This window comes from Tyto alba, unplaced genomic scaffold (genome assembly GCF_018691265.1).
Source record: "Tyto alba isolate M040663 unplaced genomic scaffold, T.alba_DEE_v4.0 Super-Scaffold_33, whole genome shotgun sequence".
In the NCBI taxonomy this organism is placed as follows: Eukaryota; Metazoa; Chordata; class Aves; order Strigiformes; family Tytonidae; genus Tyto; species Tyto alba.
Window position 1 is genome coordinate 816,402 of NW_024881308.1, and position 27,808 is coordinate 844,209.

Genomic DNA, 27,808 nt, shown 5'->3' on the forward strand with positions numbered 1-27,808 from the left:
CCCCCGCCCCCCGCGGCGGAAGGCGCCCCGCCCTTCCGTTGGCGGCGTGTTGGCGCGCGGCGCGGCGCGGCGGGGCCGTGCCCGCCATGTCCCGCGCGGGGCCGCCGCCGCCCCTCGAGCCCGGCGCCGCCATCGAGCGGCTCTGCCAGGAGCTCAACCTGGACGCGGCCAGCGCCGCCGAGGCGCTGCGTGACTTTACGGCGCTGCGGGGCACCTACAGCCTGGAGGTGAGGGGGGCCGGGCCGGGCCGGGCCGGGCCGGGGCGGCGCGGGGAGAGCTCCCGCCGCGGGGGGTGGCGGGGGAGGGGCCGCGGCCGGGGCCCGCCCGCACCCGCGGCGGCCGCCGCTGGCAGCCCGCGCTTCCCGCCCGTGCGCGCGGCGCGCGAGCTGCCGGCCGGCGCGGGGGGGTCCCGGCGCGGGGGGGTCCCGGCGCCCCCCGCAGCTGGCGGCTCCCGTGCCCGCAGGGCGAGGCGCTGCACTGGCTGGCCTGCGCCCTCTACGTCGCCTGCCGCAAGAGCCGGGTGCCCACCGTGGGGAGCGGCCTGATGGAGGGGAACGGCGTGTCGCTGACCAGGATCCTGCGCTCCGCCAGACTCAGGTGAACTTGCCCGGGCTGCAGCTGCCGCCGCGCCCGCTAACCCGCTGTCCCGCGAAAGCTACTAATCCGGGTGCCTGCTCTTTTTTTTTCTCACGGCTCCGAGAGCTGCGGAATGCGTGTCCTCAGGTAATCGCGTGAAAGCAGTAAATCCTCCTTTCTTAAAAATGGAAATAAGATGGAAGTATGTAATTTTCAACTTCAAGCCTTTGAAAAACCGCCCACGTCGCGCCAACAGCTGTTCCGCCCATGCCAATTATTTCTTTTTGTAGTTAATTGAAAGACAAACAAGGCCTCTAAATGTTCTGTCAGCAATCCAGATGAGACTCGTGTACGACTCGGGATTTAGGCCAAATCTCTAGGTGCATGAACTGCTGGGTCTGACGGTCTTCGGGGAACGCAGAACCGTGGTGACGTAAATACGCGCGCCCCGGCGGGCAGCTCCCCTGCCTGCTGCAGCTTCTGACCCAGGGTGACAGAACCCGGAATGTTTCTCCTTCGGCCTGAGGACATGTTCGCAGCTGAACGGCCAGGGCAGGGTTTGCCCATGTAATTACACCTACGGTTAATCAGGTTTTGTGTAGGTAACTTTGATAGACACAGGCTCTTCATGGTTTTGTTGCCTCACCTGCCTTCCCGTCGACGCATGCAGAGCTGCATCCACTCTTTCCTGTCTACCCCTCCCCTAGCTGACACAGCTGTGCTGACAGCCATTAAATAAAATTAGTGTTTCCACGCCTGTTCCTTAAAGAGAGTCAAGGAGAAAAACCTAAGTGATAAAAGGCAAAAAGCTTACAATATATACAGTTTTGGAGTCTATCAAAATAAATGGTAAGCCTGTATTTAATTGAATTAATCATTAAGGAGTAAATAGGTTGCATTTTACAAAATTCCGACTAAAGAAAGTTAGCTGAAGCTCAAAGCAGACTTTTTTCTTTTAAGTTTAATTCAGTTTTTTAGCAAAATGAAGAAGTGGATGGACATGTCAAATCTACCGCAAGAATTCCGAGAGCGAGTGGAGAGGCTGGAGAGAAATTTTGAAGTGTCAACTGTGATTTTCAAAAAGTTTGGACCAATATTTTTGGATATATTTCAAAACCCTTACGAAGAAACTTCTAAACCACAGCGAAGCAGGAAACAGAGGTATTTTTGAGATTTAATGTGAACTTTCCATGGAAAGGTCTATACCTAATAAGTATTTGTGAAAATAAAGATTGTTATTTGTGATTTTAAAAGTTAGGTAAAGTTCTGAAGCAATATGGCCTCTTTGTTGCCTTAATTCTGAAATACGGTGAATACAGAAACGTCCCTAATCTTGATGGGGTGTGGCTCATTTCAACAGAGCTTTGTGTCCGATGGCTGCTTGCACAGATCACTGTAATGTGCAGAAACTGGCCTGTCGGGAGGATGTCTGTGCGTGGTGGGGAGAGGAACAGTGAGACGAGTTAACTCGAGATACAGTGAAACCAACACTCAAAACGTTTAGCAGAAATCACTTGAGTAGCACAGGGATATTTTGTCTTGCAAAGTACTGGCTGAGGAGGTTGGTGTTGTGACATAATCCCTCTGTACGAAGCGGCCTTCCATCCACAGAGATATCCATGTTACTGGCTTTTTAATGTGATTGCCAGAGGAGTGGTAACATATAAATGGAAGCAAGTTACAGCCAGTGCACTCTCTTTTGACAGATTTTGTAACTGGTGGTGTCTTCCATATGCACACAGAACTTCTGCTTTAATTAAAGGAGCTTGTCTGTATTCACTGTCTCTGTGATAGCTCTATAGAGAGTGTAACCTTAATGATGAGGGAGCTGAGCTGGGTCTGAGTGGGGGTTTTTTTGCCAGCTCGTGTGTGTCCTCATGTGAGGGGGGATAATTGTTCTGGTAAAACACTCCAGCATAGCTACGGGTCTTCTGCTGTTGCAGCTCCTCATGTATGGCAGGTAGCTTTGTGGGCATCACTGTGTATTGGGAGAAATTTTGTTAGTATTCTCTGTTAACATTCATTTGTTGGACCAGTGTTCGTTAGTGTAACTACAGGTTTAGCCTCTCTGTGGGCTGTCTTGAATAATGTCTTCCCTGGTCTTCCAGCTCTGGGGTTTTGGATAATCTCTACTCCAAACACAATTCAGCAGATGAGCTGTAATATAAGCTGTAGTCGCATATTTTGAACGGATGTCTGATGCTTTGGTAAAATATTTAGGAAAAAACATCACTGGAATTTCTGTAGCCCTTGGCATCTCACCACCTGCGGCCGCGGGAGGATTCTGTTAGAGATGTGACACCAGCAAAATAACGTGCCCAGGGTCACAGGCCCGTGGCAGCTGTTAGCTCAAAACAGGATCAGAAGGTTGGAGATGATGTGCAGAATGCTCTGTGGAGCAAGGTGGAAGACTGACGGTTAGTGAAAGCTGAAATTAAGGACATGTAGCTTAAATTGTGCCTTAGTGTGAAATTAAGGTAGACAACGGCTCCAACTGTTATTTTGAGCAAGGAAACAGAATGAGATTCTTACTGTAAAGCAAGCTTCAGCTTCCTGGAACTGAAGACTGACTTCTCCCTCTTCCTCACTGATAGGCGAGTGCCATGTGGCGTTAAAGATCTCTTCAACTTCTGCTGGACTCTCTTCGTGTACACTAAGGGTAGGCTTGCTATTCTTAGCTGCATGGTTTGTATATGTTCTGAGTTATGAACTTCTTTCGTGTTGGCTGACATGATATGCTGTCTCTTAAAGGTAATTTCCGTATGATTGGAGATGATTTAGTAAATTCCTATCACTTGCTTCTGTGCTGCTTGGACCTGATTTTTGCAAATGCCCTTTTGTGTCCAAATAGAAGAGATTTGCTAAATCCATCGTTTAAAGGTATGGTGGGGACGGATTATTTAAAATCAAATATGCTTTGTTTTCTTGTTTCTTTTTAAATGAAGTTAAAGGTTGTTTGTTTCTTCTCCTCTCTCCACCCTCACTGCTTCCTACTTGTTCTCAGGCTTACCGGTGGACTTCCATGTGACAGCGATCAAAGCCCCTGAAGATCCTCCTTGCATCATTGCCACACTATGTGAGCTGCATGACGGGCTTTTAGTAGAAGCAAAAGGAATAAAGGAACACTACTTTAAACCATACATTTCAAAACTATTTGATAGGAAGGTACATCTCGCTAGTTTTAAGAATGTATGATAGTGTTCGGATGAATGATCTTGAGACCATTTAAATCCTGCAGGTTCCGTAGGAAAGTGTCCCAGTAAGCAAATGAACTTGGGCTGTGTTAGGTTTTCTTTATATTTTAGCAGGAGCAGAATTTATTCTCACTTTTAATGATGTGTGCTGTAAGGTCCCCTGTGTTTTGGCTTTTTATGTCAGTGGAGAATCTTTGCTTTCCTTTCTTGGCAGTGTGAAAATGAATTGTGGACGATAATGCTTTCTTCAGGCGAGAAGTAATCTCATTGTGAACTGATTTTAGGGGATAGTTGTCATGATAATGTGGTTCCTACTGCTTCTTTTAGAGTTGAGCAAAATGCTTTGGAAGGAAGAGGTTGAGGATGCAGGTTTACAAATTGTTCTCTCTGGTTTTGATCCTGGAAGTTTTTTCCAAGTTCTGTGGAAGTTTCTGTATAGTTGTTCATCAGGTGAGTCCCTAACCTGCTGATGGAACAGATGTTAAAAAGCAATACTGTTTCTGAAGAGTGGGTTTATCTAGAGCTTGGATAGAATTGGGCTTTGTTCTCATCTGTTTGTCTTGCTAATGGCATTGTAGTCCTTTAGGCAAAAAAAAAAAATCGTCTAGTTATGCTCCTACGTCTCATTTTCTTTTTGGCTAAAACCATTGTGCCCTCACACTGTTAGAGTTGGAACAGTTTTGATTTTATTATGTAAGATATTTCTGCTTTTCTTCTTAGATCTTAAAAGGAGAATGTCTGTTGGATCTTTGCAATTTTACAGAAAATAAGTAAGTTACAGCTTAAGTTCTTAATCATGGGATTTGATTTAATTTCTAAAACACAGGCCTTTGAATGCTAAAGCTCAGGTTTTCCTGTTCTTTTATCTTACCATAACTAATGTTTTTTTAATTACTTGACAATCAAAGCTGCTATCTGGCTGAAATGCTTTCTGGATCTGAGATGTGTCAAATGTCAGAGTCAGCTGCAGAGTTTCTTCCTCAGTGTCAGGTTTTATGGTGCTTGCCCTCATTTTCTGGCAACTGCAACCTCTGAGTAATCTAATGCAAATCAAAACCTTGACTCTGAAGTTTATGTGTGTGTTTCTGTACACACCTCAAATATTATACCCAAATAGGGAAGTCTTTAGATTCGTTTATCAGTCTCCAATTGAGTGTATGAATCTGAATGTAACAGAAGTACTCAAAAGAAAAAGAAGCAACAAATGCAAAACCACAAAAAACAGGTAGAGCGTTTCTGTGTGGGAGGCAAGTATAGTTGATTCAGAAACTCTTTAAATTCACTTCTGAAAGCAAATTTAAATGCAAAATATAAGCAGCAGCTGCTTTGTTCTCGATTCCTTAAAGGATATTTTTTTTTTGCCTTTTCCAAAAATACCTAATTTGGTTTTGCAAGGTGATTTTTTTTTAGCTTGTTGGTTTGCTTTGAGAATTTTGAGCAAAGACTCGATTGTTTTAACAATGTAGGTAACACTCAAATTTAGACAGAAAACTGTGTTGCTGTGATCCATTTGAAGCAGTGAACTTCTCTTAATATTTCTACTTAAAAATTAATAGTATCACTTTAATAATACTGTCATGTGGATTGATACAGTAGTCCCCACTCTTTTGTAAGTAGCTTGACATCTAAGGGAAACATGGAAGCCTCTCTGTTTCTTTGTCCAAACTTCTCATAGACCTTTTTCTAAAAGTCCTGGGGAAGGTGAGCCTGTGATACAGTCAAGTTCCCTGTGGGATTACAGAATCACTTGCATCATGAATACATTGTTATATTCTATTAATATACGTGCTTAAGTGGTAGCTTGAGTCGCTAAGACATTTTGTAGGCAAAAGATACTTCATATAGCATTCGTGTATCGTGAAAAACGTGCAGGCAGGATTTACTGATGGGAGCTATTTCTGATTTTTATCCAGTAGCTTCATTCTGCTTCCCAAGTATAAGTTTAAAGCTTTGCAACCTTCACGAGATTAAACATTCCTGTTTTACAGTTGGGTTAGCTGGAATAAAGAAAATCAAAGGTTTGTTTGGTATCATATGTCAGTGGTGATTTTAGAAATTGAATCTAGGCAGCTAGCTCTTAAATTTCCATTCCTCTGTACCATTAGGAAAATTACAGGCTACAAAGTGGCAAAAGTTAGAAATCAAATGTAGCTAGTTTAATATGACTAGGTAGTGTGCTCCTGTATACAGAGATTTAACCTCTGATCAGTTGAGTACTTCCAAACTGTGTTAGTCACAACTGGGACGGAAGCGAAGTTGTTTTTAACTCTTCTTATTGAGAGCCAAATGCTGGTGGTAACTTGGGAGGAAGAGTGGTCCCTGCAGCAGATCCCTGAGGGAACGGGGGAAGTTTTAACTGTGAAGGAGGGCAGGGACAACTGCAGGCAGATTGCTTGGGGTAGTGAAATTTTGTTTACAAGTATCACTGCGGTTTGAAAACATTAAAGGCTTTGAATGCATCTTGGTTTTGGTTTTGTACCTTAGCTCCACTGGCACCTTTTTTGTTTCTTCATCAGTTTAACCTTTGCTATAAAACCTGGGCTTCTCTTTCAGCAAAGCACTGAATAAAGAGTATGAAGAGTATGTTCTGACAGTGGGTGACTTTGACGAGAGAGTTTTCCTAGGAGCTGATGCTGAAGAAGAAATTGGCACTCCTCAGAAATTTTCTGCAGATGTGCCAGTGGGGAAAACGGCAGCAAGAGCTCATGTAGAGTGTCATCTTCAGCAGCATTTTGAAAAGGTGATTTATTTAACGTGTTAATCTCACTTGAAGTACCCCTTCAAGTTTTTCCATCCTTGTACACTATTTCAATCACTGAAGTGACTTTGAACTTCTTGAACTTCTTCCTGAGAGGAGGATGATGAATGCCGTTTTCAGGCTTCAGTGAGTGCTGTCTTGCTAAGGAGAAATGGTGATGTAATTTTTCCTGTGGAAATTAGTAAATAACTACTCCTTAAACAGGATGAGAGCACTTTCATGTGTGCAGTCTAGTTTTGTCCAAGAAAAATTAATAAGTAGTTAAGACCTAAATGTATAGGTCTTGCAGTTTTGTTCAAACTTCATTTGTACCCCATAAGAATACTATGAAACCTTTACACTGGATTAGTTTTCCCAATATTTCATGGTTCCTGACAGGAAAAGTCACTATTCTATGTGTACAATTCTATGGAAAATAACTTTCAAGACACAAAAACTATCAAACTAACACTTCATTACAAAAAGTAGTCTATAAACAGAATTAATGTTTCACTATGTTTAAAAATGTAAAATGTATTTAATGAAGTTGGCATGTGGGAAAACACTTGATTGATTACTTTTTAAACTTGGACAAGGGGAAAAAATGGTGCTGGCTGTGTGAAAGAACCACACGCTATTTGATTTACATGACAATTAAAAAATAAGAATACTTATTGCAAGATGCTAGTGCTGGTGTAAATCATAGAATGGTTTGGGTTGGAAGGGACCTTAAAGGTCATATAGTCCCACCCCCCTGCCCCGGGCAGGGCCCCCTTCCCCCAGCCCAGGGGGCTCCCAGCCCCGTCCAACCTGGCCTTGAACCCTTCCAGGGAGGGGGCAGCCACAGCTGCTCTGGGCACCCTGGGCCAGCGCCTCACCCCCCGCACAGGGAAGGATTTCTGCATTAGATCTCATCTAAATCTGCCCTTTTTCAGTGCAAAACCGTCCCCCCTCGTCCCACCCCCCTGACCCAGAGTCCCCCCCCACCTCTCCTGCCCCCCCTTTAAGCCCTGGGAGGCCGCTCAAAGGTCTCCCCGGAGCCTTCTCTTCTCCAGGCTGAACCCCCCCAACTCTCTCAGCCCGGCCCCCCAGGGGAGCTGCTCCAGCCCCCCCAGCATCTCCGTGGCCTCCTCTGGCCCCGCTCGAGCAGCTCCGTGTCCTTCTGCTGTTGGGGGCCCCCGAGCTGGCCCCAGCACTGCAGGGGGGGCTCCCCAGAGCGGAGCAGAGGGGGAGAATCCCCCCCCTGGCCCTGCTGCCCCCCCTGCTCTGGCTGCAGCCCAGGGCACGGGTGGGTTCTGGGCTGCCAGCGCACGGGGCTGGCTCACGGGCAGTTCTCCCCCCACCAACACCCCCAGTCTCTCTCCTTGGGGCTGCGCTCCAGCCGCTCCTCGAGGGCCCAGCCTGGGTTTGTGCCTGGGTTTGCCCCGACCCATGGGCAGGACCTTGCCCTTGGCCTTGTTGAACTCCACGAGGTTTGCACAGACCCCCCTCTCCATCCTGCCCAGGCCCCTCTGGATGCCATCCCTGCCCTCAGCGTGTCACCGCACCGCACAGCTCGGTGCCGTGGGTGAACTTGCTGAGGGTGCACTCGATCCCACTGTCCATGTCCCAACAAAGATGTTAAACAGCATCGGACCCATCACCGACCCCTGAGGAACAGCACTTGTCACTGCTCTCCACCTGGACATCGAGCTGTTGATCGCAACCCTTTGAGTGTGACCATGCAGCCAATTCCTAAATTAATCACACACCTTAGCTTTTTTTTTGCAAATATAAGTGTATTTTATATTCAGGCAATTTAACGACAGGGGTTTGGAATGAGTTTATCAATTCTGAACTTCAGGTTTTGTAGTATAAGAATTATCTCGTTGCTATTTATGCACATTGACTGCAGGCTTAACCTTTCTTTGTTATTTGCATTATTATCTTCAAAATCTAGTCTCTCTTAATAATTTAAAACCAAATACTTTATTGCATCTCTTGCAGAAAGCAGGATACAAATAGATAGGCACAGTTGACACAGCTCCATCTTCTTAGTGCTACGTCATTCTTTGTATAAGGGAGGGCTCGAGGTCCACCAGGACAGCGTTTCCCAAAGAACATTTTACTTTGACCCTCTTTTAGGCAGCTCTGCCATGTACTTGTGTCACCCAACTAACACAGTCAGGGACTATGGATGGAAGCATATGCTTTCTTGCCTTGCATTTTCCAATGTTCAAGTGAGGTTAAAAATTTACCGGCTTTAAGATTTAAAGTCTCATTTTCCTATATTTTGTTTAAAAAAAAACCCTTTTGAGTTAATTTTAGTTTCCCTGAAGATTTGTTACTGTTTGTATTTATGGAGTCCTGGGAAAACTTTAGTTTTCAGTCAGTTCTGAGGTCGCAGGTTTGATGGCAACCTTCAAGTAGCATGTGAGTGGTGTCATTTTAATCTTTGGAGTGATTTTGCAGATGCTCATTCAAAAGGTTTTTGAAACAGTTCTGTTGACTGATTTTATTTGTTACGTTTCTCTGACAGAAAACGTCATTTGCACCTTCAACTCCACTGACTGGAAGAAGATACCTACGGGAAAAGGAAGCTGTCATCACTCCTGTTGCTTCAGCAACACAAAGTGTGAGCCGGTTGCAGAACATTGTGGCTGGATTGAAAAATGGACCAAGTGAACAACTTATAACTATTTTTGAGTAAGTATGTCCACTGCAGCTGTTCTCATACAAATGGAAACTCGTCTTTTCATGCTTGTTACTGCTTTCTTGCTCAAGTTTGACTTTTTTTGTTTGGTGCAGAATATTTTTGTCTGTGCTTCTGCATAATTTCAATTTGAGAGATCATCTGTTTTCTAGATGATCTCCCCTCCTGGAGAAGGATAGCTGGACACACATGCACCCCCCTGACAAATTGCAACTGTCATTGTATTGATGTAGCTTCAGTTTTTGCTAATGTTAATTTAGCCGTTTTTCTGCTTGAAAGCCAAATACTTTTTGGTTTTTTGCGTTTTAAAATTTTAAACAAGTATGGCTCAATTAAAAGATATGGTGACTATGTTGGCAGAGGTTGTGGGGGAGGAGGGAAACGTTAGAGTCAAGAAGCTATAAACTTTGCCTTAAAGAGATGGAAAGACTAAAATCAGCCTAAAGGCTCTTAATTTCTCCTTCATACTACTTCATGTTATCTTAAGCTAACTTGATAGCATATATATAAGCCTAGCAATGACCCTAATTATTGTTGATGGTGATCTCTTTCATAGCAGCAGCTGTGTTTTCACTTCTCTAGTTGCTCTGGTGGCTGCTCCCTGAGCATGCTTCAGCTTATTGATTTCTTCTCTGAGCCGTGATGGGCAGGTGTCCCAGCAGGAGTTAGAGCATTCCTAGTCTAAAGCCTTTCACTCAGCCCTTATAGTTGCTGTATGATAGTGGGAAATCACAAGAAGTGACTACTGAACACAACTCTGGTCTTTCATGATCACCATTTCTAATACAGAGTCCCAGTTATACAAATCAACCTACGTTTTTGGCTCCTGAATGCATGACTGCATGCTGGCTGTAGTGAAAGGCACATGAAAATATTGGTGCACAAGCAGATGAGTATAAACAAAATAGTTTATAGGTAAAAGATGGATCAGTGTTGCTTCATAGGTCATAAAAAGCAATAATTTAATAGTAAATACCTGTAAAGCTGTTGGGTATGTGCCTAACATTCATGCGAATTAAGGCCTTGCAGTATTATGGTGTAAGGCCTACAGATTCTTTTTTTTAATTAATCAGAATGGACATACAGTATTAGCACTTAATACTTGAAGTGCAAAACTAATGGTTTTTTTAAAGCAGCCTTCATAAATGGGTGAAAAAATGCTACTTTTAGTTGTCATCTTTTGGAGTTTCCTGTATTTTGAAAGGTTTCTTAACACATGTTCTTAAAAGCTTACAAATGCTCAGCAAGAAGCATTTCCATTTTGAGTATTTCTTTGATTATTTGTTTAATGACTACTTGATATTATTTATATTACACAATTAAAACATTAGTGTGTCTGCAATCTTGAATGAAAAATGTGTTTGTTCAAGTAATAAACTAGTCAGTCAAGAGAGATGTAAATATTAAAACAGGAAAAAGAATTGAGTACATCTCTGACAAGAAATGTGTTGAGTACCTTGCTCATCTTGGATATGAGTTCAGCAAACACTAGGATACGTACTGTCTGAATTGGAGAAAGGGAAGGAACTGTTCTGGACTCTGTGTAATATTCTGTGCTTGTCAATATTTTCTTTTTCAAATTAAAATACCTCAGAAACATAACTGAAGTTAATTAGAAGGCTTTGTTCAATGAAATATTAGTTTATTTCAATGCTAGCTTTTCAAAATAGTTTAGTGTCTTAATTTGACACTAGTGACAAGCCACTGTCCTCTAATACAGAATTGCTGGAAAATCTGGAAGCATTCAGAAAGAGCATCTCCAGACAGATTCTCTGGCCCCTATTTATGATAGTGACTGTGTGGAGTTCATCAGTTCCTCTATGCCATGCTAGTAAATAAGGTATTTTTGGAAAGATGCTGACTTTTCGCTTTGAAAGCCTTGTGCTCCCTCAAACCGTGCCTGGTTTGTGTGGTCTTGTAGATGCGTGTGGTTGCCTCTTGTAGCATCCTTTCTGCTGCTGTGCTCCTAGCAGATACGTTTTTCTCCTGAGTGTGCTACTCTAGCTCCTGCTTTCTCCTGCATTTGTTCCAAAATCTGCACAGCCTCTCTAAACTCTGCTAGGAAAGGAAAAAAGGAAACAGTATTTCTGAATGGTTTATGTTTTCCTCTGTTTTCTATGGTAATACAGGTTATGGCCTGATGAGGAAAGCTTGGTATAACTAGCTTCCCTTCTTTTTATTTGGGTGGTTTGGGTTTTTTTTGGTTTTGCTTTTTGAGGGTTTTTTGAAACTGGATATTTATTTATACAAACAAGTCTTTCTCTTTGCGTTCTGCTTTAGGTCTTGTGCACGCAGCCCTGTGGCAAGCATTATGAGCAGAGTGAAAGAAATAGGTGAGACATTCTGTCGCAGCTACACTCAGTCAACAGATGAACAGCCAGGATCTCATATAGGTACGGCTGGGAGATGCATGGGATGTATCAAAATATTAAACCAAAACAAATGAAATGCATACGTATACTACTGTCTGAAGTATTTAATACAGTGGAGCTGGTTTTAACCCAGAACATATCCAAACACAAAACTGTTGCTGTCAAACACAACACTGTAAAGAATAAAGCTCTATTACAGAGTCAAACCAGGGTTGCAGTTCAAAATGGCTATCAAGCAAGAGAGCATTGATACTATAGCAGCTCTTAACAAAAATTTTAAACTTGCATTCTTCTTAGATTTAAAATTTAAAGGAAATGGAATACAAATAGAGAAATTTATTGCAACTGTTTACAAAATTAAATCACTGGAAATATTAAAATACATAATGCTTTAAATAATTTCTATAATTTTGTGCTGTTCTTATGACTAGCGGATTTTTGAACATACTCTTGGTTTGCAAAGTCTATACATACACACTGTTTTCTTAGGCATAAGTACTAGTCAGTCTAGTTTTAAGACCATTTGTACAAACAGCATTTGGCTTAATTTCTGTTGATTTTAAATTTCAGATTTTGCTGTAAACAGATTAAAACTGGCAGAGATCTTGTACTATAAAATCTTGGAGACTATAATGGTGCAAGAAACACGAAGACTACATGGGAAGGATCTGACTGTATGTAAAGAACTGGCAAAAAAGGAGAACACTTTTTGTCACCCTCTCTAGGGGGCTATCTTCAGACAGTTCCAGAACAGAGTAGTCTGCATTAAAGCAGCCTGTGTATATTATTAATATTTTAAAAGGGAAATATATGAGAGGTGCCTAAAAGTACTTTTTACTGCTATTAAAAATAGTATAATTCTGGCATGAAAAACCATCTTAATTTGTGTTGCCTTTGAGAATCACAACTTTATGGACAGATAACTTTTACTCTTTTCTTTATCAAATTAACAGTATCAATACTTCACGTTAGACAGCAATGCAGTTGCTCTGCTTTGTGATTCACAATAAGGAGGCCAATTCATTTGACCATAGTATGAAAAAATGTGATGACTTTGTCACTGTTAATCTACTTCCAGTCTTTACCATTCTAAACTCCCCTGTAAAAAAAGGAGATTGTGGAAGGTAGAAAAAAAAGCAGTAGCTCTTCTCTCCATCAATAAGCTATGTATTAGTGCCACAAAATTCAAACATTCATTTCCCAAACCACAGATCATTGACATTTTCTGTAATCTCCTCAGGCTCTCTTGGAACAAGATGTCTTTCACCGCTCTCTCATGGCATGCTGCTTGGAGATCGTGCTTTTCGCATATAGCTCACCTCGGACCTTTCCCTGGATCATTGAAGTTCTTGACCTCAGGCCATTCTATTTCTATAAGGTAAATACATACTATATTAGGACTGGATCTATATTAAAAATGGCACATTAGTGGATTGATGGTCTTAGAGGATGATGCTTTCCCTTCCCAGGAAATCAAGTAGGAGAAAGACTCACGTTAATGTGTAACATGCCTATACTAAATTCTGTTTGTCCTTAAATATATTGCCTGGAATGTGTAATGCCAGAGTTGAAGCTGAAATTTAAAGCAAGAAAACCATTTTGTAAATGGTACTTAACTGTAATGTGCTGTTGATCAACTTTTAGTTCTTAATGTGCATATACTTTTAGTACACTAAAGCATTCAAGCATATATTTTGATAATATTCATATTTGTTGGCTGCAAGCTATTGTCCTGCTTATTGGTGGTAAAACAGCAATAATATTCTTGCCTTTGGCTACTACTACTTATCACAGGCTTGCTTTGTTAAGTTTTATTTTCTTCTCTGTTTTGTTTTATATAACAGAACATAAAATTTCTTCCTGGGCGTTCTCTATTTTTGCTCTTCTTTTAACCTCATTCTCCCCTGCCTCCAGTGTAATTTTTGTTCTTTGACTTACTTGATCCTTTTATTATCTATCTGTATGCCTCCTGCTTTTACTAGATACCTAACAGCTTATTGTGGTTAGTCCTGAATAGATCAGTAGTTCTGTTTAGATAACAACAACCAAAAAAATTGAACCCTTTGGGAAAGCTGTTTGGTTTATATTCTCTTTTCCCTTCTTCGTCCTTTAATCCTCAGATGTAGGACAGTAGTGAAACTGAAAAAATCTGTTGATACTGATGTGGGTGTGTGGAATAATTACTAAAATGGCCAAAATACAGCATTGTTCACACCTTAAGGAAAGGTATAACATCAAAAAAGCTGCTAGGGTAGGATGAAGCTGCAGCTGGTATGCGAAGAGTCCACCACGTCTCCTGCGATTGCCGGGACGATATCGCTTGCAAAGCACCACGGGGAGCGAAGCGGGCTGGAGAGCTCACGGTCTCTCCCTGGGATGGTACAGCAGGTACGGGAACGAGGTGGATCTCTCCCGGTGATGGGAGAGGAGGTACGGAGACGAGGTGGTACTACAGAACTGATAAGCTGCACACTGGCCACCCTGAGCCAACGTCCTGTCGGATTTTGATGAAATGCTGTCCTTTGTGCGAACTTTGCTCATTATAATGTCATTATATTGCCAAAACACACCTCCATCCCAAAGGCTAGACGCCTCCAAGGTGCGACCACTCCTCTTTGAGTCTGCGCCATGAGTTTTTGTAATCTGTACCTTTAAATGCGAGGCGAGAGAATTTTACTCCAATCCTGATAAAGGTATTTATGACTAGAGTCACTCCAACTCCACCCTGAAGGTAGAAAAGAGTAGAAAAGTAGCCCAAGGAAGTGGGGAAGTGGGGAAGAAGACACCATCGTATGAATTTCTGGGACCAGTCGACGGGCTGAGCCTCTCTTTCCCTCCCCACAGGGATGCCTTTGGGTGAGACTTAGGAACTTAGAAATCTTTCTAGAAAGTCTCTTGTTTTTGATAGCCTGGCTGTATTGCTTTAACTTTATTGCGCGCTTTGTATATACTCCTATTTGCACGTGCTTTGCAGACAGTGTATTTATCACCGGCAATCATAAGAACCTCTATACCTGTCACTTAAATAAACGGCACCATTTAAGTAGCTCGTCGTTTTGGTTTCTCACCGAACGTGACCAAGGAGTGGCCGTGCTGGTTTGTGAGCACGACTGGACTGAAGGTGCGGTCCACTGTTAGTGTATCCGAATCGTAACACTTTAATATCTTGAACCCGATCGGACTGATACTGGTGAGTTGGTTATCACTCAGATTTTCTGCCTTAACCATTTCACATGGCAGGCAGTTGGTAGCCTACCGCAATACCAGATGCACTGGTGCAGTTCCAACTTTGTGGAACAGATTTACATTTGATTTGAATTTCTGATATTCAGCATACATTCTTGGAGCACTCTTACTTGAAAAAAAATTGCCATTACAAAAACTTCATACAAGAGAGCTAATATTTATTATTCCACTTGTGCCATTTGTAACTTTGTTCTTTGGGTGCTTAGTTTCTGTAGTATAAATAAACAAACGCATCAATAAGTCCTCCAGAAAAGTTTTGTGGCATTTCCATCTCCAGCTTTAGAAAAACGGGCTGAATGTTCCTCTGTCAGAAGTAACATAAATAAAGTAGACCTTGCATTGGAGCATAGGGGTGGACTATGATATTCCAAGGGCCCATTCAGCTCCTTTCAACACCGATTTCTACATGTTAAGGGTTCTAACATTTTCTTAAATTTAAAACAGTTATGGGCAGCCTGTTTGAAAGGAAGGAAAGCTTAAATGCTGGGGTTCTCATGTACCCAGCCTGAGCAGATATACATGCTTATACTTTCCTTGGTATGCTGCATATGCTGGATGAGTATTGCATGTGCTTAGTGCTTTCATTCTGTGCATGCTTAGCAATGGTGAAAGTACCTTAAAAAAAAAAACGCTGGGTGTGAGTTGTTCTCCCTTGATGGGACATCTGTCCATTTCCAACTCCTGGATTGCCCTTGGGAAAGGGATTTAAAAACAGAGGGATCAGAAAAGGGTTGGGGAAAGATTAAAATGCAAGAAGGAGGCTGGAACATTCTGCATTAGAGAGGTTTGAACAGGATCCTGAAACAAATAATGATTTGATAGTGCTAAGCATGAGCAATAGGACTTTGCTTTTGTATGTGTGTCTTGTTACCCTTAGGTAATTGAAGTACTGATTCGGTCTGAGGAGGGACTTTCCAGAGACATGGTGAAACACCTCAACAGCATCGAGGAACAAATTCTCGAGAGTCTTGCCTGGACTCAGGACTCAGCACTGTGGAATGCCCTCCAGGCCTCAGAAAACAAGGTCCCAACCTGTGAAGAAGTATGTTACCTGTTTTCCTTTTATTAGGAAATTCATGTGTTTTTTCTTACTGTTATTTGAATAGTTTTTTTATATAAAACAAGACAGTTGCTGCAGAAAAACTTCTATTAACAGATTGGCACAAAGAAGGGAAATCTATTTGTTCTCACACTGACATTTCTTACTTCTCAGGTAATATTTCCCAGTAATTTTGAAGTAAGCAATGGAGGAAGTGGGCTTGGACATTTGCCTATGATGCCGATATCTCCTATAATTCATCCTCGAGTAAAAGAGGTTCGGACAGATCTTGGTGGGAGTTTAAGACGGGGTATGTTCAAGGTTTCTGATGTAATTTGAATGTGTGAATTTAAGGCAAGGGGGTTTAGACTTCTTTATAATTGCAAAAAGCAATCTTGAATCTGAATTGAGCATTTAGAATTGTGAAGCCTCTTATTTGATCAAGGGAAAGTCTAGATGCATCTGGTCAAACCATTGCTGTGTCTAACTGGCAGCAGACATTGGTGATAATGCTTCATTTCTGAACTGGAGCAGGTTTTGCTGCTATTTTGATGCAAGCGTTACCTTACTGTCAGGTGAGTTGTCATCTGATAGCTTATTGTCCTTTGCTGTTCAGATTTTTCCTTTTTTTTTGTTCTCAGTGAATTTGGATTTTAGGTGACTTTTTTAAATGGAACAACAGAGGTGCATTTATTCTTCCTTCCTACAAAACTCTTTTTTTCAGGAGGGCAGTACTGTCTGCAGTATTCTTTCGTCTCAAGAACTGCCTTGCTCTTTGCAGATTCCTAGGTGTCAGACAGAACTGTCTCTTGACAGTGAGGGTTACGAGGCGGTGGCAGCACTGCTGTTGCTTTTTCATACCTCCTTAATTAGGAATTGCTGCTTTCATTGTATTCCAAACATAGGTTTTTGCTGGTGCGCTATGGACTGGTTACTACTGTGATGTCTCCTTTTGTGTTTGTCTGGCAGATTGCACTGCAAGACTGTTTTTTAAATACTCGTTAGGAAATAGGTATCTAAGCAGCTGCTGTAGATGTTATGGTTAGTTGTTTGATAGAAGGGAAAGCATCTTGAGATTGTGACTTATAATATGGGTAGGGCTATGTGAGGGTTTATCTTGTATATTAGAATCTGGTACAAAACGTTCCCCCTAACTTTAAATGGAAAATGGTGGGGATTGGAAATGTTAATTTGCCCCTGATAGCAAGAAAACCATCCTGGCGGAGTAAGATCCTCAATCAATCCTACTTGGCCCATTATCCAGAAGGCTTCTGCTGTATTGGAAATAGGAAACTGCTGTTACTGGTATCCTTGCAAGTGGCTAACAAACTTCAGCAGAAATGCAAAAAGCTGGAGGAACGTAAGCCTGTAAATTAGTACTGTGTACTTCAGTCTTACTACTGGAACAAATGTTTGAAATCAACAGAAAAGCCTGTGAGGAACCAGGGGTGGATGAGGGTGGAGGCTTCTGACTGGGGTTAGTTTAGAGAGACTTTCAAAGCCAGAACATACAGAAGACAGCATATGCAGGCAATGTGGTCAGTGGAATAACACTTGCAAATATCACTAATCTGTGAAGTAGACTGGAGTGAATATCTGTAATCCTGCATGTCCCTCGGTCTCTGAAAATTACCTTGGTTATTCTGGTGTTCCATGTGGTACCTGATTGTGAAGCTGAGCTGTCTGCGATGACTACAAAGTAAAAGGAGACAGACTGTAGGTCTTGTTCATATTGCCTAGGAACAGATTAGTTCTTGGTAATTTCTTGTACTCTGGTTTTGTAGTTTGAAGGTTAGCCTTTTCCCCTCCCATGAAGAAGTATTCCTGTTAAGCTGTTCCTCTTAAGGTGTTTGGTTTTTGTTTTTTGTTTGGTTGGTTTTTTTTTTCCTTTGCATACTAGACATGCAGCCCTTGTCACCAATCTCTGTTCATGAGCGCTACAGTTCTCCTACAGCTGGAAGTGCTAAGAGAAGGCTCTTTGGAGATGACAATCCCAAGGAAATGCAGATGGAAAAAATTTTAACTGAAGGAACTAAGTTGACAATTGCTCCAGTGTCAAGCATTGCTGCTGAAAATGTGTCAGTTCCTCCTGGCCAAACGGTGCTGACCATGACAACAGCTACAGTACCAGGAAAAACGGGACAGAAGGTTACTATCCCACTGCATGGTACGAAATCTTCCCATTTTTCTTCTCTACTAGATGTTTTGCATCTTGAACGTGTATCACTTTTTCTTTTTTTTAAAAAGAACATGTACTGCTTTATCAAAAAAAAAGCTTAAGTTTATATTGATGACATCTGCCATCATAGTGGGGAGTCCTCCCTGCAAAACAAAGTTGTGGCGTTCTTGCTTCTTCCAGTTACACTTCACCACAGATTATGTGATGCTTTTCTTCTCAGCTCCAATAATGATTTACTACTGTTTGTTTTAATTTTGATCTATTATGATCTTAAAAGGCTCTGGAATTTCTTGATAAGGGCTACATATTAATGTTAGCAAAATAGTGGGGGATTTTTGTTTTGTTGAAATTGGGTGATGCTTGAATATTTCTGAAAACTAAACATAAGAAATTAGTTTTATAGCATTTTTTAATTTAAAAAATGTGACTATAGATAAAGATGAAAAGAAAAAAGTCTCCACTTTTCATGTTTAAGGAGATTTTCAGCAGGAGAATTTGACTACTGAGGAAACTAATGAGGACTGTATACAATGTGCTGTCAGGTTTGTAGAATAACGCAAAAAAAAAGGGAATGCTCACCTCCCCTAAAAGAGTAAAACAGCGACTACAGAAGTTGTGATTTCTTACAAACTTTGTACTTTCAGAGAGTTTTAGAAAGGATTGTTCACATTCATGTTCTTCCTTTTAACAATTACAACAAATGTAAATTTTAATTTGTGAAGACTGAGACAAAGAGTCTTTTTAGCATACAGTACAGAAAGATAAGATGTCTTTAGTATGGAATATTTATGAATGAATTTATGATTTGCAGTTTAACTCCGCAGTATGAGGAGAGCAGATGGTTTATTTCTGGATGTGTATATCATCTCCAGGTATTGCAAATGAAATGGGTGGGATCACATTGATACCCATTTCGATGAATTTGGGTCAGCCATGTAAAATGGAGGCTCAGGCTCCCTGCCACCCTCAGGTGAATCAAGCACAAGAAGTGCTTCTGTCCACAGCAAGCAAACCAAAGAGAACAGGATCCTTGGCGCTGTTTTACAGAAAGGTAAGTGTCTTTATTAGGAACTCAGGCTTTGCTTCTGTTTGTGGCCGTGCTGAAAATTGCCGCCTCCTGCAGTTTTCATTACTTTTCAGTCTTCATGTACCTTTCCTTTGGCATGAGCAGTTCTTAAACATCTGGGAGGAGAAGGGAAAAGGTGTTGTCAGGTGTTGCAGAGAATCCAATTTTACCCCTTTCCTTCCCCATGAGGTGTTTCGTGTTTTTTTTTTTTTTTTTCCTTTTAATTTTTCTTTTACAGCTTCTATAAACAATACCTAAGAAATATCAGTAGTTTTTACTGCCCTTTTCTGTTTTTACTGCCTTGCACATTTGCCAGGGTTAAACATACCAGAAATGGGATTATTCGCCTGTGTCTTGCTTATTCAAAATTGCACTGTTTTGCACAGGCATGAGCCCAGTCACACTGCATTTTGGAAGCTTTACTGTCAGTTGGGGAACACCAGCTGTAGCCATGTATTTGACAAACCATGTGGTAGGCAACATACTCTTCTTAGTTATGAATGAGAACTAAAATCTTCACTTAAATTTGTCTTTAAATTTTGACCTTTTGTTTACAATGCTAATCATATGCAAAATGACAGTTTTTCCCTACTTTCTTGTTTCTGTTCCGAAGAGCAAGTGAAAATGAAATTAACTTTGTTTTCCAGCATAAAGAATGTGCCTAATTACTATCTGAGAAGTGAGAATTTCTGAAATGAATGTTGGACTTCATATTTATTTCAGGTTTTAAGACAGCTTTTTGGTAATCAAAAAGGAAAAAAAAAATGCCGTCATCTTGCTAATCTAAGATTATACTTAATCGTAATTAAAGTTTATCCCTTTTTTGTGCTTGTTGGAAGTGTTCTGCTATAGTGAGTGAGATGGTAGAGAAGCTATAGTCATAATGCTTTTAAGCAGATTTCCTATAAGCACTAAGATCCAACATCAGAACAGAGTTGACAACTTAGTCTTTAAAGACATTGTCTTGGGCAGAGGGGGTGAATTTTGCAGAAACAAACTATTCAAATATAGAACAGCTCTACTTTGAAGACTTCAATTTTTGTAGGCTAGGTTAAACTCATTTGGCTTGACTCTACTGTGTATCTTTTTCTTCCAGGTTTATCACCTGGCAAGTGTGCGTTTGCGTGATCTGTGTTTAAAATTGGATGTTTCCAATGACTTGCGTAGGAAGATATGGACGTGCTTTGAATTCACATTGGTTCATTGTGCTGATCTAATGAAGGACAGACATTTGGACCAGCTCCTCCTCTGTGCCTTTTATATCATGGCAAAGGTAACGCGTAGTTTTAAAAAATTCAGGGAATTTTACATCAATTGAAAATGTAAATTGTGTTCACAGTTTACAATTTGCTTTATTCATGTCATATTATAGAAGGGAAAGGTCCTTGCAAGAAGTGGATGAAGTTCCAGTATATTTTTTTTTTCCTTGTTTTGCATAATCTGAAAAGTTCCCATCAATCAGACAGTTGGTTAAGAGAGGACTTCTCTTCCTGAGCACATTCACAATGAGCACTGCTCAGCATGGACAAAGCAGTGTGTGGTCTTGTTGCCCCATATTTGTGTTTTCTATCCTGTGTGTCATTTTCACGATCTGTGTAATCTGAACTAAAAATGCCATTACAGTTACAGAATTACGCAAGTGCAGAAATCCACAGGAACTCACAACCTTATGTATGGATTGAAAGTTTCTATTCTACAAAAATCCTCTTAGCTTTTGAGGTTCAGGTTGAGGAATTGAGCTTCAATTCAATTTGCCAGCATTGATTTAAGGTGTTAAGCTGGGTTGTGAAACTGGAATATTGGTTTGACTCAAACTTGAGAGCTGGTGATTACAATGGCCATCAGATCTGATTCAGACACAAATTCAGGAAAAGTGAAACTAAGCCCAAGCTTCTCTAAAACACGGGGGATGGATTACCTTTTCTTCTTGAGGAAGACAAATGAGGAGGAGCACTACCTGTGGAGGGAAACTGATGTTCAAATTCTGACTACCTGTGCTCTTAATTGTAGCATAGCTTAGGATCATTTGACATCAATACTTTGAGAAAAGCAAAACCATTGAATTGTCAGTGCTCTGTATTTTATCATGTAGTTTGTCAGTTGTTTGGGCATTTTTTGTGGTTGACTTTTTTTTTTTTTAATGCAGTTTTCTGAGTGCTGTCTTCAGTGCAGTGTGAGACCTGACAATTTAGCCAGAGACTTTGATACATTATTTCCTAGCTCCTACTGGAAAAATGGTTGCTTATCTGCTTATTAAAATTACAGATGCAAGGCTGAAAAACACTTTTAACAAATGGGCTATTCTGAAGTATGAAAGAAAGTTGAAATTGCAAGTGTGTGTATATACCTGCCTAGTGTTTTGTTCAGGATTTCATCACTTTCTGTTTAGAAAAGTTAAGGGGTCCAGTTGTCAAATTTAAAAAATATATTTCTGACTTAAAATTTCCCTTTAATTTTTATTGTTCCTAGAAGAAAAATCAGAAAAGGAGTAATTCCGAAGCATCATAAGCAACAAAAGATTTTAGTAGTTAACAAACAAGGAATGCCTGAAAAAGAAAAATACTTGGTTTTTTATATTCTCTTTACCAGAACTAAGTTTTTAAATTATGTATTCATAGTAATACAAAAAAGCTGCACAGAGGGAAGCTAATGGAGTAGAACGGACCTGAGCAGCCCAACCTTGCTGCTTGCACTTGGTCTTCAATAGCTTTTTCTTTTCCAGGTAACCAAAGAGGAAAGAACTTTTCAGGACATAATGAAAAGTTACAGAAACCAGCCACAAGCAAACAGCCATGTGAGTGAATAGTATTGCCTTTCCTTCTTATAGATCTCAGATGGAGGTGGCTTTTCAAATGTTTATGCTGATAAGGGAGAAGTAGAATCCTCTTCTGTTATATTCATTCTTATTCAGATGCATTTCATCTAGTCTTCTCACTTCCCTGTTTTCCTTGACCAGAGTGTTTTTCTCGGTGTCCTGTAGGTTTATAGGAGTGTCTTGTTGAGAAATACTTCTGCCAGTGTCCTATTGGACAAAAATGCAAACCAGGATGTGGAGATGACAGAAGGTAGGTACAGCAAAGTAATTTTCTGGTTTTAAAAATGTACTTGTAGGCTTTTAAAGAACTGAATTGTCAAGTAATAAGGAGAAGGGAAGCAAGTTTTATGGTTTTAAATGTATTAAAGAAATACTAATATATTGTTGAAAAAGAAACCATCTTCTCAGTAGCTCTCCTGTGTGTTAGATACAGAAAATGTGCTTCCTACTTGGAAAAAATGTTTAATTTTGTTTTCTTAAAGTTGGTTGTTCAAGGTTGATGTGTTTCCTTAGTGTGCCAGTGTTATTGCAGGTTTTTTTCATAATATCTCCTGTCCTGAAGGTTTAAATAGGGAGAACTTGTATCAGAAAATAAAAATGGTGACTCTCTAAGACCACCATTTTCTTACATTCAGGTTTCTTTTAAATAGTTGATATTTTCTTTGCTCTATGTTGGAGGAGAAATGGGTTAAGAGTAGTATTTGAGAAAAGCATGAAAATTGTTCCATGCTTGTTTTTAGTGATGTGTCAGGAAACTAAGAGATCACAAGCCCATATATGAACCCACAAGCAGAGCAGATCTGCAGCCAGGATGCACGCAGGAATTTAGAAGACTGTTCTGTATGGTAAACTTCCACTGTGCGTAGGATTCAACTTCTTGAACAAGTATTAAAGCCATCTTTTAAATGCCTTTTGAGGATTCCTCTGGCCTCTAGGGAAGTGCTGATCTCCTGTAGGTTCAACATCCTGCCTAGCAGCTCCACTGTTCTTGGACATTGTAGAGCATCCGAATTGGCACTGGACTCCAGTGTTTTGTCAAACAGTGTACTTGGTTACGAAGTTCTTCAGTTGCTTTTCCTGCCAGACTTTTTCTTCAATTAATAGACTACTGTCTCCTTTATCCATTACTAACTCCAGCTGTTTTGACACGAACTTACAGGAACATAGGCTTGTGTTGTGACACAATAAAGGCACACTAAGGAGTCACACTTACGGGTATCAGCTGAAGCTTTTGAAGTTTGTCTGATAGTGCAGCGATTGCAAGAGGCTTTAGTCTGTGTTGTGCTCTTTTGCTTGGCTGTACACAGGACAGAGGATGAAACACAGAAGATTGTATGCAGTAGTGGTCCAGCTTAATTAGGAGAGAGAGAACATTAACAGAGATATACTTGCTGTGTGGCTGCTGCTTTTTCCGCTGAGAAGCTGTTTTGTAATATGACTGAACAAACGGTGTCATGGCTCTCTTGCAGCAGACATGGGTTGAATATCAAGCTGTTCTTTGCCAGGTGGTCACTAGAAGCTTCCAGAGAAGCTAAAAGATGGGAGTTGTCAGACTGCTTAAAACTTGGTTTTAAGAGCAACAAATGGCTTTGTACGACTCCACAAAATAAGCATGGGAAAAGGGGTCAGTTGTGCTACAGTTTTTTGCTACAGCTATTTCCAAGTTTGGAATAAAGATTTATGTTGGCCTTTTTAGCCATAATCCACTAACCTGCTAGCATCAATTTGCAGTTCCTCCTAATGTTTATAACCACCTACAGTACAGCCTGCTCCTGTCTGAAGCACATTTCTTTATTTCATCTCACTAAGTATTCAATTTATGGATGAGTTCTTGTCAGTTGGATATTACAAGTTTGAATCTGAAGCACCCAGTTTGCTGATACTATGTTTCTGAAATCTGAAGCCCTCTCTTTTACTGTTAGACTCGTCTGTGAAAACCAGCAGTTCCTCAGGACAATCCGCAGGAGAGAATTCCACTGAGTCAGGAACAGAGGAGAGAGGAGATCTCATTAAATTTTACAATGCAGTCTATGTAGGAAGAGTAAAATCATTTGCCCTGAAGTATGATATAACAAACCAGGATAATGTAGTAAGTATTTTGGAATTTTGCTATATGTCGTAATCAGACACAGAGTTGTTTTTCCTGACAGTTAAACATATGTCAATAATTTTGTTCTGTTATTCACCTGCTGTGGTTACAGAAGTCAAATAGTTGTAGGCAATGGTATGAAGACTTGCTTTAACAGCCTTTCAGGAGGACAAATGCAGATGAAATTCAGTTTACAACCCCTGTTTCAGCTTCTCTATATCAGTGCAACACCCATTGCTCAAATGCCTGTGGAGCAGCTGTGTAATGCATCTGGAAAATAAAATTGTTCTGTTGTTTGATGGATACTTCATGTGTTGTTTAACTGTTATGGGATATAAAATCTTCTCTAGAAGACCTGGAAGTGTATTAATCTTTCCTTCTGTGAAGTTACTGCTCTTAAATATGCTCTGATTCCGCTCCTATCCAAGTTTGTCCTCTCTTGCAGATGGAAGCCCCTCCCATGTCTCCGTTTCCCAACATTAAGCAACAGCCAGTGTCTCCTCGACGGATCTCTCAACAGCACTCTGTTTATGTCTCGCCTCACAAGAACGGTGCCTGCTTGACACCTCGAACTGCACTACTGTATAAATTTAATGGGAGCCCTTCCAAGGTAGAAAGCAAAAAGGTTCAAAGAGGTCAGCTTGATAGGGGGCTAATTAATTTCCTAATTAGGATGAGTTCTAATGCACTGAGGTTTCATTGAACTAGGCTCTTATTTTGAGGTGAAAGGTAGGATTCTTTATGTAGAATCCATCACTCACTGAGAAGTTCAGAATAACTTTTTGTTCTCAAATAACTGAAAACCAGAGCAAATTTGAAATGGAGTTGTAGTAACTCATAATCTTTTATTTTGATCACAGAGTTTGAAGGACATCAACAATATGATAAAACAAGGTGAACACAGGAGTAAGAAGCGAGCAATAACAATTGATAGTGACACTGAATCCCCTACAAAACGACTCTGCCATGAAAATGATGATGTTCTACTTAAACGTCTCCAGGATGTTGTCAGTGAAAGAGCAAATCATTAAAACTGCCTCTTTTCTGTGGCATCTAAAAGCTATGGAGTTGGATACAGCTGCTATGCTATTTACTTACTGCTTCTGTGTACAGACAACTGCCAAGTTTCTTTAACATTGAACTTCTACTTGACTTCCGCAGGATGCAAAAAGCAAGGGTTAAGTAGTAAGTGCCAGAGAATGAGAGGTGGTGATGATTTTCTTTCCCAAAGGCCACACTGTGCTTTAAGTTACTCTGTTCGAGCTGTTCTGGCAAAAGTGTGATCTGTAGAAAGTGATATTGGATGTTCTCAAGCCTAATTTAGAGCATTGCGAGTTCTGAGTGTAACTCAGCTTGTAGTAATATTGGTTTTATTCTTGAAATAAGAATGATAAGGAAATAAGTGAAGTTTCCTCAAGCTTTTGGTATTTGGGGAAGAAACTTTAAAAGTGCCTTATTTTAAAAGAATGTGGAATTTTATGCATTATTTTACTGTGGAGTAACTAGAGTCGAGAACAAATTGATCATTTAGCCTCAGGAAGAGCTGAGCAGTTTTGAACTGTATGATTCGTGCTGTGCTCCATCTCCTGTCAGAACTTCAGTAAAAGTGTATGTTATGACATGGATCAGACAGCTTTTGCAATAACAAAGGCAATAATCAAAACGGACAAATAGCACTGACTTAAATTAGACACTGACATCTGATAAAGCACTGAGATACAGTCAGTGAATCTGAATTACTTTTCTCTTGAGCCAGTGAATGCTGCCACAGGAGCTGCTCCTTTCCCATTAGAAGCCTGACAGCAACCCTGCTGTAGAAGCTGTTCATGTGTATTTAAGCTTACTCATGAAGAAGTACAGGCTGGTTACAGCTGAAAAACAGCTGGGGCTTTAGCCATCTTGCAGCTGTTCAAATGCAGAAAGTCATTTAACAAATTGTAACACTTCATTTTATTTTTTCCTGAAGATCTTAGCCTCTTGTGTAGTATCTACACTGAATGTAAGCCCATCAGATAAGGCATGTTTGTATATATAGGGGTTTTTAATAGCTATTAAAGGTTTAGATTCATTGGAAGTGTGTAAATTCTAGCATCCAATTCCTGTAATCAAGTTTTTAACACTGAGGGATTTGGTAGGGTTTATTTTACCAAAATGAAAAAAAAGTCAAGTTTATTCATTACTGTAAATAAGTAGCTTGATCTTATTTCATAGTTGCATTTAAGATCAGAGCCATAAAGAAACTTCTCTGCACTGTATTTTCAGTTTATATGTACATTGAACTGAAAAAAAAAAAAAAAAAAACTATTACATAGGATTTGTTTAAGGAACTCTATTCACTTCGTTGTTTGGTTTGTTCAGTGTATGTTGCAAAATCTGCTGTAGCACAGTTCCAGGGAAGAACAATGTGATGATTTCAAGCAGTCTCAGCTAATGAATCTGGCCAGCAATGATGGAGGAAAAATGTATTTAAAAGTGTATGCGTGCAGGGACCTTACTCAGCAGTGAGTAGAAAGTTTACAAATTTCATAATTTGTTTTTGAATTAGTAACTACTAAAATACCTGACTTTTTTACTTTCCAAAAAAAGGTGCTTATTTCTGAAAGGTTTGACCACAGAGAGCTGCAATGTGAGGAAATGGCCACGCAGTGGGTTATGTTTCATGCAGATTGTTCTGTTCCCTTAATTTTATTCAATTCTTAGTATTTGTCTTTTGTACTTTTTGTCTCAAGATCTAGAGAAACAACCTTCCTGGCTTGATCTGCTCATTAGTGCTGTTACAGCTATTAACTATTCAGTGTATATACTCCAGTCCCTAAAAGCCTCCTGTGTAGTGGGGGAAATAAGGAATCTTGATTTAGCTTTCGGCAGTTGGCTTTATTTGCATGGAGGATTGCAGCCTTTCTGGATGGGAAGCATGTGATCAGGCTTAACAGCGTCTTTCAGCAGTATTGTATGACAAGGGTTTAGTTGATTTGGTTTTAATTCAACATCACGTGCAGATCTCTCCTCACGTATCTGCTCACCACACTGTTACTGTACTCTGAAACTGTAGAAAACTACAGTGCTAAAATCCGTATTAGTTATCATTAGGTGTAGTGGGTATTTCATTAGAAAAATGAATGCACTACAACTGGATGCAGTTCAGATTTTTTCACCTTTTCAGGTGATGATAGAAAAAATATTTTTGGGCTTGTTGAGCAGCTAAAACAATAGCCTATATGAAAATTTTGTAACGGTTTCAAAGTGCCTTCATTTGTAAATATGTATTTTGTAATAAACAATTAAAAATTATTTTAACCTGTGTTGCTGCATTTTCTGTGGTCTTTCTCTGGTAATTCATTAAACAATGCCTTCTGTCTGCATTTTCTGTAATGTCAAGGACCTTAATAATATTTATGCTCCCTCAGGTTTCTTTAAGATTCTTTCCGTTTAAATTCATCATCTTCCATGTGATCCGACTGAAGTTTCCTCCTGAGCTTTCTGTACCGTTTGCGCTTCAGTCGGATGTGTTTTCTGGGAAGAGAAGGTGAGTAATGCGTTACATAAAGCAACCAAAAAAATGCTGAAAAGCAGAAATTCCTGCAGTGACAGGTGACATGCCCGCAGAGGCAGGTGTGGCTCCAGCACAGTCACAGCCGTTAAACTCGCTATGGGCTCCTAGTGATTGACCTCCCAGCACTGCAGCCACGAGCTGCAGCGTTACTGGTCCTGGCTGCCCTCCTCCCAGGTGCACAAATGCATTCAAAACAGCTTTGGAGGGGTTCAGATTTGCACCGACTGGCTTCATGCTGGTTTTGTTGCTA

General features: G+C 40.6%; 1 protein-coding gene across 3 annotated transcripts; it reads left to right on the forward strand.

Moving 5' to 3' along the window:
- Nucleotides 1-46: 46 nt before the first annotated feature.
- RBL1 (RB transcriptional corepressor like 1) lies at nucleotides 47-27,296 on the forward strand. 3 transcript variants are annotated; one of them, XM_042801095.1, is made up of 22 exons: nucleotides 47-227; nucleotides 464-597; nucleotides 1,537-1,737; nucleotides 3,171-3,235; nucleotides 3,328-3,456; nucleotides 3,581-3,741; nucleotides 4,491-4,540; nucleotides 6,324-6,510; nucleotides 9,026-9,192; nucleotides 11,480-11,592; nucleotides 12,142-12,245; nucleotides 12,812-12,949; nucleotides 15,695-15,859; nucleotides 16,031-16,166; nucleotides 17,757-18,023; nucleotides 18,908-19,086; nucleotides 20,198-20,374; nucleotides 21,824-21,895; nucleotides 22,082-22,166; nucleotides 23,839-24,005; nucleotides 24,451-24,615; nucleotides 24,866-27,296. In XM_042801095.1, exons 1-22 carry the CDS (start codon nucleotides 87-89, stop codon nucleotides 25,034-25,036), a joined length of 3,174 nt encoding a protein of 1,057 aa, XP_042657029.1. In that variant the 5' UTR covers nucleotides 47-86; the 3' UTR covers nucleotides 25,037-27,296. The 3 variants fall into 3 exon arrangements, with proteins under 3 accessions (XP_042657029.1, XP_032848859.1, XP_032848860.1); XM_032992968.2 differs by lacking the exon at nucleotides 47-227 and having other exon boundaries at nucleotides 479-723; XM_032992969.2 differs by lacking the exons at nucleotides 47-227; nucleotides 464-597; nucleotides 1,537-1,737; ... (4 more) ...; nucleotides 6,324-6,510; nucleotides 9,026-9,192 and adding an exon at nucleotides 10,927-11,039.
- Nucleotides 27,297-27,808: the final 512 nt, after the last annotated feature.

Bases quoted from the DNA above. Each gene is read 5' to 3' on its own strand.
- RBL1 (XM_042801095.1), top strand. From the start codon at position 87: ATGTCCCGCGCGGGGCCGCCGCCGCCCCTCGAGCCCGGCGCCGCCATC. The intron at 3,457-3,580 runs GTATGGTGGGGA...ACTTGTTCTCAG, and splicing joins GCTAAATCCATCGTTTAAAG to GCTTACCGGTGGACTTCCAT. The intron at 11,593-12,141 runs GTACGGCTGGGA...TTTAAATTTCAG, and splicing joins ACAGCCAGGATCTCATATAG to ATTTTGCTGTAAACAGATTA.